This window comes from Podarcis gaigeae (assembly GCF_964106915.1).
Source record: "Podarcis gaigeae genome assembly, chromosome: 15".
NCBI lineage: Eukaryota > Metazoa > Chordata > Lepidosauria > Squamata > Lacertidae > Podarcis > Podarcis gaigeae.
Window position 1 is genome coordinate 4,491,791 of NC_139692.1, and position 12,497 is coordinate 4,504,287.

Sequence of the window (12,497 nt, forward strand, 5' to 3'; positions counted from 1 at the left end):
TCATGATCCAAAAAGGCATGACACAAAAAAGTGCAATATGTACTGGCAAAAAAGCTTTTCAGTTTGCTGGACATCTCCTACACTTTGAGATATAATTTTTTTTACAGTTGGAGACTCTATGCTGACATAATCCCCCCCCCCTTCACCCCTCTTGTGCTTCAGGAACAATGTCACCGGAGGAGTAGCTATAAACAGATAGCCTTGGGAAGAGACATTTCAGGGCCAGCTCAAGACATTTTTGCTGCCTAAGACAAAGGACAACACAGTTCAAAAACTTCAGCTGGTGCAGAATTCAGCGGCCAAGTTGCTCACTGGGGCAAGAAGAGTTTGAGCACATAACACCAAGTCTGGCCCCAGTGCACTAGCAGCCAGTTAGTTTAAGGGCCCAATCCAAAGTACTGTTTTTGACCTATAAAGCATTAAATGGCTCAGGACCGCAATATCTCATGGACCACCTCCCCCCATATAAACTGATCCAGACTCTGTGATCATCATCTGAGGTGCTTCTTCATGAACACCCTCCACAAAATGTTATAAAAACAAAATTATGAAACTTGAATTGGGGACTTTTAAACAGAGGTTGCATGGCAAACTGTCAGGGTTTCTTTAGCCCTGATTTTTTGCACTGCAGGGGGTTGGATTAGATGACCCTTGTGGGGGGGGGGCGGGTTGCTTCTAATTCTGCAATTCTATGATTCTGTGATACATTAGAATCCTGCGTCAGATTGCTTGTTCCCATTATTTTATAGATGATGCCTTCCCTTTCCCCTATAATTTGATAATTAAAATTCTTGCAACCACCAGTATATTTGCCACCATAGTTCTGTCTTTTTAAACTACTGTCCCCTCTATCTTATTTATTTAGAAAAATATTTCTATACCACTGTTTCAGGTGGTGTACAGAAATAAGGCATTGTTGAAAATAGAACAAAGCAATCATTACAATGATGGGCCAGCCCCAAAAGCATAAAACAGACAGGGGTGTAATTCTAATATATAATTTGCCATTTCATCAATCTTCTGAATTCATTCTTGTAGGATTATTATTATTATTATTATTATTACTTTCATTACTATAGCATTTTATATTTTTAAGGGGAAAAATCAGTGACTTACAACCTACGTTAAAACACCCAGTGAAACAATCCAGATCAAAACATTACTGAAGAAAGTCCAATATAAAGTATACATTCAAAGCAACATAATTAACCAGAAACTAAAATATTCTCGTAAAGATTTCAAAAGAAAACATTGCAAAGGAGGTCAGCTACAGAATACACATTTGGTGCAGCAAAGATAACAACAACAACAAAATATTATGCATTTTGAAAGAAAACGTTGCTAAAGAGTTCTTGCCAATCAAGGATAGACAGTAGACTGTATTAAAGAAGGGCCAATGGTTTGACTTAAACTAAGGCCGTTGCGCAGCCTGAGATTTTCAGGAACCCAAGCGGGAAGTACTTCAGCTGCAATCCAAACCCTCTTTGTGTGTGTGTTGGGTAGCAGTATCCCACTGTTTGGACCTGTTGCCCTTTGCCCAAGCAGTGACAATTACCCATTGTTCACAATAAAACAAGAGAGGAAAAGAAAGAAGCATTCCAGAGGGTACTTGGTGTGGTGCTCCCTGTACCTCCTCCTGGCAGGATCCTTGCTAGCCATGGCCCATGGCAAGCCCCCAAATGGGACATTACAGGGACAGTGAGTCTCCATGTTGTCCTGGGATCTACCAGGTCTTAAGCTGGTTCCACTGCCATCACTTGATGGCATTGGACCTAACTGTTGCATCAGTTCCAGGCTGGCGCAGCAACATGCCGGCCCCTCCATCTTCTGACCCAGCTGCCATACGCAATGGGGCTGAAGATATGGTGGTGCCCCTGATGGTGGGGTTTCAATTGTCCAGCCCTTGCATTGCTGTTTTGACATGAATGTGGTTGGAAGCACAACAGAACGGATCATTCCATTTATAACTTGGGGAAACCAAATGGGGCCCCCAGGTCACTCTAGCCCAAGAGGGAATATTTTGCATCTTGGGAAACCACCACATATATTAGATTAAGTCTGATAAATTGGTCAGACAATGAAATACTTGTGGGTTCCTTTAGAAATTGCAGTACAAAAATAATAAAAAAGCAAGGAGGATAAATTTCAGACAGTGTGTGGAGAGGGGGGGAGAGACCTGTGTGTGTGTGTGTGTGTGTGTGTGTGTGTGTGTGTGTATTCCGCACTGTACTGGAGATGTAACTATAGCTGAGGTCACCCATTCCCCTTAACATAAATGCAGCCATTAAGGAAACGCACCAAGGCCATTCAAATAGCCTCATTCAAATGGAGCTGATTTGTTCAGCAATCCAGAATAATTTCTATCAGGAGTGCAACAGTGGTGTCAGAAATGGCTTTTGCTGTTGCTGAAACATCTTGAATGTTGTGACTTCCTCTCTATTCTGGATTCAGGGCCACATCAGGTGAGCAGCTTTAGAAGTGTCCCATTTTGACCTTGTCATAAGGACCATCCATGGAGCTTTTGGATGCATTTCATGTCACACCCCAAGCTTTGTTTCTGGCTGCTTATGAAAATCACATTGTAAATTGCAGCCAGCGTTGTTATTATTATTGCAGCCTCTTGAACACCCTGCTCTTGAAGGCTCTGGCAATGGCCTGCATTGATTAACTGTTCATCAGCAAGTCTGCTATTAATATTTATAAACCTTAAGTAATGCATAGATTTACTTACCTGATAGACCATATGCTGCCCTTTGTCCTGTCAAGGCACCTGAACAGGAGAGGGGATTGTAGCTCTGTGTCAAATTTCTAAGTATGATCTTGAGAGTGGTGGAGGGAATGGAGGTGGGGCAGAGATTCCCCATGAGGACCTACATCTCTTCTTCCTCATTAGTCCCCAAAGCACATCTTGGGTTTTCTACAACCTAAAGCTCAGGAATTATTTCTTTCCTTCAGAAATGTCTTTTTGTTTGTTTGTTTGTTTGTTTGTTTGTTTGTTTGTTTAAAACCATTAGGTTGTGTTAGATTTGTCTGCTTATTTTTTACAAAATATTTTGCCCTTCCTTGTGACTTTGACCGATTATGGTTGCAATCCTAAATACACTTTCTAGGGAATAAGTCTCACTGAACACAATGGGTCTTCTGAGTAAGGCTGCATACCATTGCTCTCTTAGAAATCCTGGGGACAAGGAATTTGTGTGTGTGTTCTCAAAAAGATTTGTATTTCCTAAGGGTGAATATCTATGCTGGGATTGGGGGCAGGAAGTGCACAGATGACTGTAAATTAACATTTAATGCTATGCATCTGAATGAATGAATGAATGAATGAATAATGCATAACAATAAATGGCTTGGGGAAACTATTTGGACTGGGATGATACTGAATATGGATTAAAAATGATAATATTCCTGAACAGCATTTTGATTTACTTTATTAGACGGGTGTGTCCAAAGCTTGGTCAGATTTGTCTGCGTGAGGCATGTCTTTCTTTTTAGTTTGGAAATGTCTCTGTACTAATCCGCTCACATGCACTTGTCATATTTTATTGCAATTGCTCAGTGGGTAATTATTGGAATTGTTTGAAAATTTGAAGGCATTAGTCCATAATGAAAAACCACAAAATAATAATATACTGAAAAATGGCTAACCTTCCTTTGTTTGACAGTGGAACAGTCTCTCTCGGGAGGTTGTGGTCCCTTCCAACTCTACAATTTTATGATTCTATGGCTGAGGCAAAGCTATATTATGTGGATGGCATGAATGTTATGCATAGTCCCTTAAGAAGAAATCTGTTGGATCAGATCAAAGGGATATCTCCAGTCCAACAACCTGTATCCCACAGTGACCATCTTGATGCATCTGGAAGCTCACAAGAAAGTTATGAATGCAAAAGCCCTCCCCCATGGTTTTCTCCCAAGCAAGAGTCATTTAGGGATAAACCGCCCCTAAACCTAGAGGTTCTATTATCATAGCTAATAGTCATTGACAGGATGGTTTCATCCATGATTTCATCTAATTCTTTTTCTGTTCTTCTGATGTTGTGCCCCCCAAGCTTTCTGTGGCAGTTATGGTGTGTGTGTGTGTGTGAGAGAGAGAGAGAGAGAGAGAGAATGAATTGTAAATGCTCATATGAGAATTTCAAGGTTTTGTATAATAATAATAATAATAATAATAATAATATAATGTACTATTGTTTATATGTTAACCACATGAATTTTTAATGGTATAATGTATTTATGTTTTGAAATGTAAGTTGCTTGGAGACCTTGGTAACACGCTAGTAATAAATCTAATAAATTACTATCATTGATATTATTAACTTATTTTCTTACTATATATCCTGTCTTTCATCCATTCTGGAACACGTGGTTCCCAGCCAGTCACTCATCCAGGCCCTGTCCAGATTCAGACGTGCTTAGCTTCAGCAAGCTGGTGGTTTCCTGTGCTTTCCGACCATTCCTATTGTATACCCAAGAAGTTTGCTCTGCTTATCCTTTTAAAGCTTGTTTTAACCTTGTTTTAAAGCGTTTTAACCTTTCCCGTGATTTAACAATGTCAAGTCAAACTAATTTCCTTAAATAAATTCTCCTCCCCACCCACCTTACATATATTCTTGGGCAATCAGCTAGCTAATGGTTTGAGGTGCCTTCCGATCATACCCTGAAGGTACATCTAAGCCAGTCGACGTCACCTCGTTAATAAAGGGGATGTTTTATTTGCCCAAGGCCCAGTCCTTTTTTCCTGCTTCGGGGCTGGCTCTGGTTTCCTCACACGAGGAGCAAAGCGGCGTGGTGCTGAACGGACAGCGCCACCGGCGCGAGGCGAATACAAGAGACCATCTCGCTCAACAAGAGGATCCCGTTCTTCACCAAGGTTGGTACTTTGTAGGTAGAGCTTGAGGCTGGTTCCCAACCCACTAACAGAGGGAATATCGGTTATCCTGAGCAGGAGATCAGGAGCAAGGACTTTTCCAAAGTATCCATCGAAAACGCAAACTCCAGCTCAATGATAAGCGCACTTTTCCATGCAGGGACCCTAGGTTCAGTCTCCAGCATCCTCCGGAGTAAAGGATCTCAGCTACCTGAGACCTTGAAGAGCTGCTGCCAGTCGGAGCGGGCCAGGGATGGAGAACCTGTGCCCCTCTCATGTGGCTGGACCCAAACTTCCATCAACTTCAACCAGCATGACTAATGGTCAGGGATAATGGGAGTTGTAGTTCAACAGCGTCTGAAGGGCCGCAGGTTCCCCATCTATGGAGCAGGCAATACTGGACTGGATTATTCAATGACCCTCTCCCTTTGCCTTAAGCGCCCCTCCTCCCTTACACCACTTCGCCATACCCACAAGGACCGCAGCCTTGCCAAGGTCAAACCCTTATGGTCTGAATACTGCCTCTGCTTCTTTCCCTCCCCTTGGGGGGAAAATCCAGCCTCACCAATGCCAGCTGTCTCTCGCCCCTACCCTCCCATCTCTTTTCAGGCCCCAGGAGAGTAGGGTGAGGAGAGAGAAAGAACACTTCGACTCACAGCAGGGGCTCCTCATATCTCTGACTCAGCATCCTCCCCCCACTGCCCAGATCTACCCCCCTCCCCAAATCCCCCCTCTTCTGTATACACGCTTAGCCTTGAAAGCGGAGGGTGTGTGTGAAGAGGAAGAAGCCGGCAGCGTGCTAGCAGGAGACGCGAGGTGGGTGTGGCTGAGAAGAGCAAGCCCTCAGCCTCCCGACTCAGCCCCTCTTGCCAAAGTGGCGTGGTGGGCGTTGAACACCTCCACGCCCCCCCCCCCGACACACCTTCCAGCTTCCTCCCCACCACTTGTGGAAGCTGCAGTGCGCCCAGGGATCCACTCCCCCTTCCCCACCAGCTGATCCAGTCCATTTGCCAATTTCGTTTGTCACATCACTTCCGGATCAATTCCCAGTTTCTGCTGCAGAGTGAGTGAGGCTTTTTTTAAATTAAAAAAACCCTCTCTCTGCTTTGCCTGTCCCCTCCCCCTTCACATCATCCTCATCGTCATTTGGATGCTGCTGAGAACTTAAGCCCACCCCTCCCGGCTGCACTGCTACTGACAGTCTCTCTCTCCCCCCCCCCGCCTCCTTCCCTCCCCTGATCGCCTCTCAACTTTGCATCGCCTTCAGCCTTCCAGCTGCTGCCCTCCACCTCGCCCCACGAGCAGCCCGCCCTCCTCTCTATGAAGGCGGCCAGCAGTACAAAGGCTCGCCTTCCCCACCGCCCAGCCCTTGCTCGCCTCTGCAAGCCGCTAGCGCCAGCCGCCGCTTCCCCTGCCTCCAGGGCCAGAGCCGGAGCTCCGATCGGGAAGAGCTTTGCCTTTCGCAGCGAGACCCGACCCGGGCAGAGAGCGAGGGAGCCATGGCCGAGAAGAGGCAGCCGGGCAAGCCCGCCGAGGAGGAGGAGGAAGTTCCAGCCTTCTTCAAGAACCTGGGCTCCGGAAGCCCCAAGCCCCGGCAGAAATTCTGTGGCATGTTCTGCCCCGTGGAAGGCTCCTTGGAGAACAAAACCATCGACTTCGATTCCCTCTCGGTAGGACGCGGTTCCTCCTCCTCCTCCTCGGGCGGCAGGATCGTGGCCAAGCAGAAGGACGTGGCCCACCTCGGACCGGATGCTCAGTCCCATTATTCCTGGCAGAGCAGGAAGGGAGGGGAACCATCTGTTGATTTCGGGAGGAAGGTGGAGATCCGGAGAGCCACTGGCAAAGAGGCTTTGCAGAACCTGAACGACAAGGTGAGAGGTCTTTTTTGGTGAGGGGAGCGGGGGAGGGATCTGAGATCCAGTTGATCTTGGGCTCCCTTTTTCACCGGGGGCAGACAAAGTAAACGGGGAGGGGAACCGTGCTCAGACTGTCCCCATCGACAGATCGTCAGGGAGGTAATTCTGCTCTTTAGGGTGTGAGTGTGGCACGTGTGAGGCTGCAGCAACCTTCCACCCCAGCCCCGCCACCCATTTCTTTCAAGCTGGCAGACTTTTTCCTCCTTTTCTGCCTTAGGCATTTTCCGAGCAGTGGTATAATGAGGAAGCCCCACCCATCTGATGCAGGTTCCAAGGCTGTGGGGAGTCAATTGCCAGACAAAGATTCTCACTGGCAAGCAAAGCAAAACAAAAGCAAAGCGAAACGAAACGAAAACAGCTACATTTGCAGATTGTGTGGACCAGGATCTTCTGTCTGATTTCCGTGATGCAATGAAACTCTCTCAGGTCATTTTGAAGGCTTTCCCTTTAAACAGGGATTGGGAGACTCAGGGCCAAATTGGTCTCTGTCTGGCCCTTGGAACACTCCCCAAGCCACACCCCTCACGAGCCATGCTACACACCCTCATTGGGTGTTTTTGCTTGTTTGGAATGTCCCTTAGAAGTCTGATAATGACTTTTGTTTGCCCTGATGGAGAATGGAGAGGGGTGAGAATAGTGTGTTGAAACTAGTGCATTGTACAAAGGTAACATTAAATTAATTGCTCCACCCATTTTTGCCTCTGGCCCTGGAAGGCTGCCCAGAAGGGAATGTGGTCCATGGACTGGAAAAAAAATCCCCCATCCCTGCTTTAAGAACTTGAGTTAGTCCAGAGAAAACCTTTCTTTGGGTGCACTTGGAGCTGTTAGGTAAATGGGATATTTGCTCCAAATCACAAATTACAGTACTGTTCCAATTCTGAGCCAGTGCTGGTCTGTCTGGTCTGACTACCTGTAGGCCTAGTCCCAAAGGGAAAGATGTACTTTGGAAGCTGCCATATTGAATCAGTCCCCTCATCCAACCTGCTCAGTACTGTCAACACTGACTGGCAGCAGCCCTCTGGGATTTTCAGCAGATGTATTTTCCAACCCAACTTGGACACTCTGGGGATGGAATCCAGTGTGGTTGCTGTTAGTATAATAATAATAATAATTAATAATAATAATAATAATAACTGGGCAGCTCCCAACAGAGGCTTGACAACCATATGTCAGGAGTGCTCTGATGGTGTTTCCTGCTTGGCAGGGGGTTGGACTCGATGGCTCTTGTGGTCTCTTCCAACTCTATGATTCTATGATTCTAGAATATTAAAAATACAATAAAACAGCAAACATAAAAAACTTCCCTAAACAGGGCTGCCTTCAGATGTCTTCTAAAAGTCAGATAGTGGAATCTGATGGAAGGGCATTCCACAGGGTGGGCGCCTCTGCCTGGTTCCCTGTAATCTCACTTCTCACAGGGAGGGAACCACCAGAAGGCCCTTGGAGCTGGACCTCAGTGTCTGGGCTGAACAATGGGGGTGGAGACACTCCTTCAGGTATACTGGGCCAAGGCCGTTTAGGGCTTTAAAGGTCAGCATCAACACTTTGAATTGTGCTTGGAAACGTATGGGTCACCTTCAAAGGTAGCCCCACATAGAGCGCATTGCAGTAGTCCAAGCGGGAGATAACTAGAGCATGGACCACTCTGGCAAGAGAGTCTGCCGGCAGGTAGGGTCTCAGCCTGTGTACCAGATGGAGCTGGTAAACAGCTACCCTGGGCACAGAATTGACCTGCACCTTCATGGACAGCTGTGAGTCCAAAATGACTCCCAGGCTTCACACCTGGTCCTTCAGGGGCACAAGTTACCCCATTGAGGACCAGGGGGTCCTCCATATCCACCCGCCCCCTGTCCCCCCCAAACAGTACTTCTGTCTTGTCAGGATTCAACCTCAATCTCTTAGTCTCCATCTATCCTCCAGCTGCCTCAAGACACTCACATAGGACCTTAACCGCCTTCACTGGTTCTGATTTAAAAGAGAGGTAGAGTTGGGTGTCATCTGCATACTCCAAACCCCCTGGTGATCTATCCCAGTGGCTTCATATAGATGTTAAAAAGCATGGGGGAAGAGGACAGAGACCTGAGTCATCCCACTTGAGAGGTAGGGTAGAATTGGGGAGCAGAAGTACAAGGGCCCCCTCAGCAGAGACACCAAGGAGGGACCAAGGGCACAGGAGAGCCGACTTACTATATTTTGAAGTGAGTGAAGTACTCACCATAGGAGGAACCCCCACCCAGCCTCCCAGAACATTTGGCCCAGAGCCTAAAATTTCCTGACTGCATTACTGATTGATGCAGTAATGAAACTCACTCTATGCGAAACAGGCCTCTGAGGCTGAGAGACAGCCCTTCCCTTACAAAAACCCAGTTCCCCTGCAGCTGGCCCTAGAGCAAAATACATTGGACATTGTTCTACTGATTTTAATGGGGAATGAGTGGGTAGCAGTTTCAGTCTGAGGCCCACATACCCCCATGGACAACCCCCAGGGGGCCACATGCTTCAGGTGGGTGTGACCAGAGACAAAAGTGGGTGGAGCAAAGGATGAAATGTTTAGCTTTGCACAGTAAGCTACATTCCACACACACACAATTCTTCATCCAGGCATGCTAGAGTCTTTGCCACCGACAGTTAAGCACTTACAGAGTGGGTGGAACAGGACCAATGAAGGGAGTGGCATGGGGAAATGTTGTGGTCCAGGGAGATTCCTGAGGGCCAGATAAAGATGCCCAGAGAGTCACATTCGGCCCCCAGCCCTGAGGATCCCCCCTTCTGCAATAGGGTTTGGGGTGCTTATCTTATACAAGCACATGGCTTGATAGAATAGGTTGTGGGATGTGAATGATGGTCTCAGTAATGAGAGAGGAGATGTAGAGCCATCTCAGTACCTTAGGTGAAAAAAATCTGTCCACCTTCACTTGCAAATCTTCAAAGGTATCATACATAAAGACCAGGGAAATATTATATATGATGCTGTACAAAAAAATGTTGTGTGTTTCTTAGCACCTCTTGGTCAATCCAAGCCCTGAATGGCTGCCTCCAGTCACCACCTAATGAGAAAGCAATGCATCCGCTGCCTAGGTAGGGGAGAAGAAGAGAAGGTGGAGAAAATGGAGAGAAAGATTTCTACTCTACAATAACACTCAGGGGTATCCAGTAGATGTGGGACAGAGAAAAAGGAGGAGTCATTTCACACAATGTACAAGTAACTTCTGGAATTCATTCCCGTAAGACATGGGGATGACCACTTGCTGGGATCACTTTAAAAGTGGATTAGGCAAAGTTAAAGATAAAATATTTATATCAACAGTTATTAGTCAAGACAGTGATGTAGAATGACCAGAGGCAGTGTATCTCCAACAGTTGCTGGGAAGAAGATCTCTGTTAGCTCAGGCAATAGACAACTACCCTTTCCAGAATCCCAGTTCTCACAGTGGCCAACCCGATTGCTATGGGGAGCCTGAAAGCAAAAGATGAGCACAACAGCACTGTCCCAGTTTGTGATTTCCAACAACTGGCGCTCAGCCTCCATACCCTAACTGGAGGCTCCCCTGAAGAATCTGGCTGGCCCCTGTGGGAAGTAGAATGGACCTTTGGTCCTATCTGGCAAGTGTCGCTGGTTATGGCTTGAGCAAGCCATTTTTAAGGGGCTACCAAAATGGGGTGGGGAGGGGATGGGAATTAATAACTCCTTATTTAATAATCACTCAACTGTCAGAAATGCTGCCTGTTGCAAGTACAGGCAGCCAAGGCATATGTTGACCACTATGTTTATCCCTTTTTCTGTACCATTTCATTTTCTTTTTATGGCAACGGTTATAAAAAGAAGCAGGTCTTTCCTTTTTGCAAACACATATTTGAGGCACAGTTCCGCCTGGCTGTGAACAGTTGCTTTCTAAGAGCAATATATAAGCAACTTCAAACGAGCTTCTCTGGGATGTCAGCCAAGGGATACTGCCACACTCTGCATTTTCCTTTGCCATTAAAGAGCTCACATTTGCAGCTTTGAAGATCAGAAGCAGCTAAGTCTACCCAGCAACTAACAGACTTTCCGTTTCAAAGCAGAAAGTGGCTTTTTGTGTACTTCCGCTTGCACAGCAGCTACAATCTCTTTATCTAGGTAGCATCTAAGGAATGTGGCTTTGTTAGATGTTACACAATTGCAGCTCCCCTAGGTGCTTGAATTTTCAGGAGGCACCAGCTCAGCTTATCACCTCAGAGAAAACCCCTATCCTCTCTGTGGAAACCAAATGACAAGTTCACAAACTCTATTTTTAAAGCACACACCCAAAAATTTTGTGTGTGAATGAGGGCCATACTAAATGTGACAACATTCATGCAAGTAGTATGATTTTTTAAAAAAAACCAGGGGTCAGATCCAGGACTGGCCCACCCTCCATAGGCCCTCCTTGAAGGTGGGCATGGACACCTACCTGTCAATCACCTGATTTCATATGGTGATTCAAATTTTATGCTGGTAGCAGGCACAGGTTCATATCTGATCTTAGCGCTGTAAACCCACAGTGCTAAGACTGGACATGAGTCATTGCTTGTTTTTTTAAAAGATAGCCCATGGGGGAAGGAGCTTTAACTGTCTCTACCCTAAAGGTAAAGGTAAAGGTACCCCTGCCCGTACGGGCCAGTCTTGACAGACTCTGGGGTTGTGCGCCCATCTCACTCAAGAGGCCAGGGGCCAGCGCTGTCCAGAGACACTTCCGGGTCACGTGGCCAGCGTGACAAAGCTGCATCTGGCGAGCCAGAGCCGCACACGGAAACACCGTTTACCTTCCCGCTGGTAAGCGGTCCCTATTTATCTACTTGCACCCAGAGGTGCTTTCGAACTGCTAGGTTGGCAGGCGCTGGGACCGAGCAGCGGGAGCGCACCCCGCCGCAGGGATTCGAACCGCCGACCTTTCGATCGGCAAGTCCTAGGCGCTGAGGCTTTAACCCACAGCGCCACCCTGCGTCTCTACCCTACTGTGGTCCAAACTTGGACTGGCTCCCCATTTGTATGAATGCCATCAGGGCAGGTAGGAAGTCCCCCAAACACAGTAAGGCTGACTTAGCACGTTTTGAATTAAGTGAATAATAATGCCCATTGTCAACTAAAGAGCCCTCCGAATAAGACCATTAAGTTTTGGGCATCAATACTATTAAGCCCAGAGTCTAAAATGTCCTATCTGCAGGGGGACAAAGTGTCAACCCCCCGCCTCCATCACCAAAGTCCTAATACAGACCAAGCCTCATCTAACTGTTATTTACATGTAAAGAGCCATTCGAATCCCTGTGACGGGGTGAGCTCCCATTGCTCAGTTCCTGCTCCTGCCAACCTAGCAGTTTGAAAGCACGAAGTGCAAGTAGATAAATAGGTACTGCTTCGGCGGGAAGGTAAATGGCATTTCCGTGCGCTGCTCTGGTTTGCCAGAACCGACTTAGTCATGCTGGCCACATGACCCGGAAGCTGTACGCCAGCTCCCTCGGCCAATAAAGCGAGATGAACACCACAACCCCAGAGTTGTCTGTGACTGGATCTAATGGTCGGGGTCCCTTTACCTTTACCTTTAGGAGGTGATATAGAAAATAGAGGGGGTGGCTTTTGCTGCCTAATTCCCCAAGGGACTGAGTCCCCTAAGTCCGTGATTGATCAGAGATGATTGGATGGAGGCAGTATGCAGTGAAAGCAAGGCAAATCTTTATTTTTCTGTTGCAACAGA

At 46.7% G+C, this 12,497-nt stretch overlaps 1 protein-coding gene across 2 annotated transcripts in view; it reads left to right on the plus strand.

Moving 5' to 3' along the window:
• Window positions 1-6,078: 6,078 nt before the first annotated feature.
• Window positions 6,079-12,497, plus strand: part of DPYSL2 (dihydropyrimidinase like 2) — an 87,056-nt gene continuing 80,637 nt past the window's right edge. The window contains exon 1 of one of the 2 annotated variants that reach the window (XM_083713579.1): window positions 6,079-6,741. In XM_083713579.1, coding sequence (XP_083569705.1) covers window positions 6,370-6,741 — 372 coding nt within the window. In that variant the 5' untranslated portion in view covers window positions 6,079-6,369. The remainder of the gene's footprint in view (window positions 6,742-12,497) is intronic. The other variant, XM_083713580.1, reaches the window with a different exon arrangement.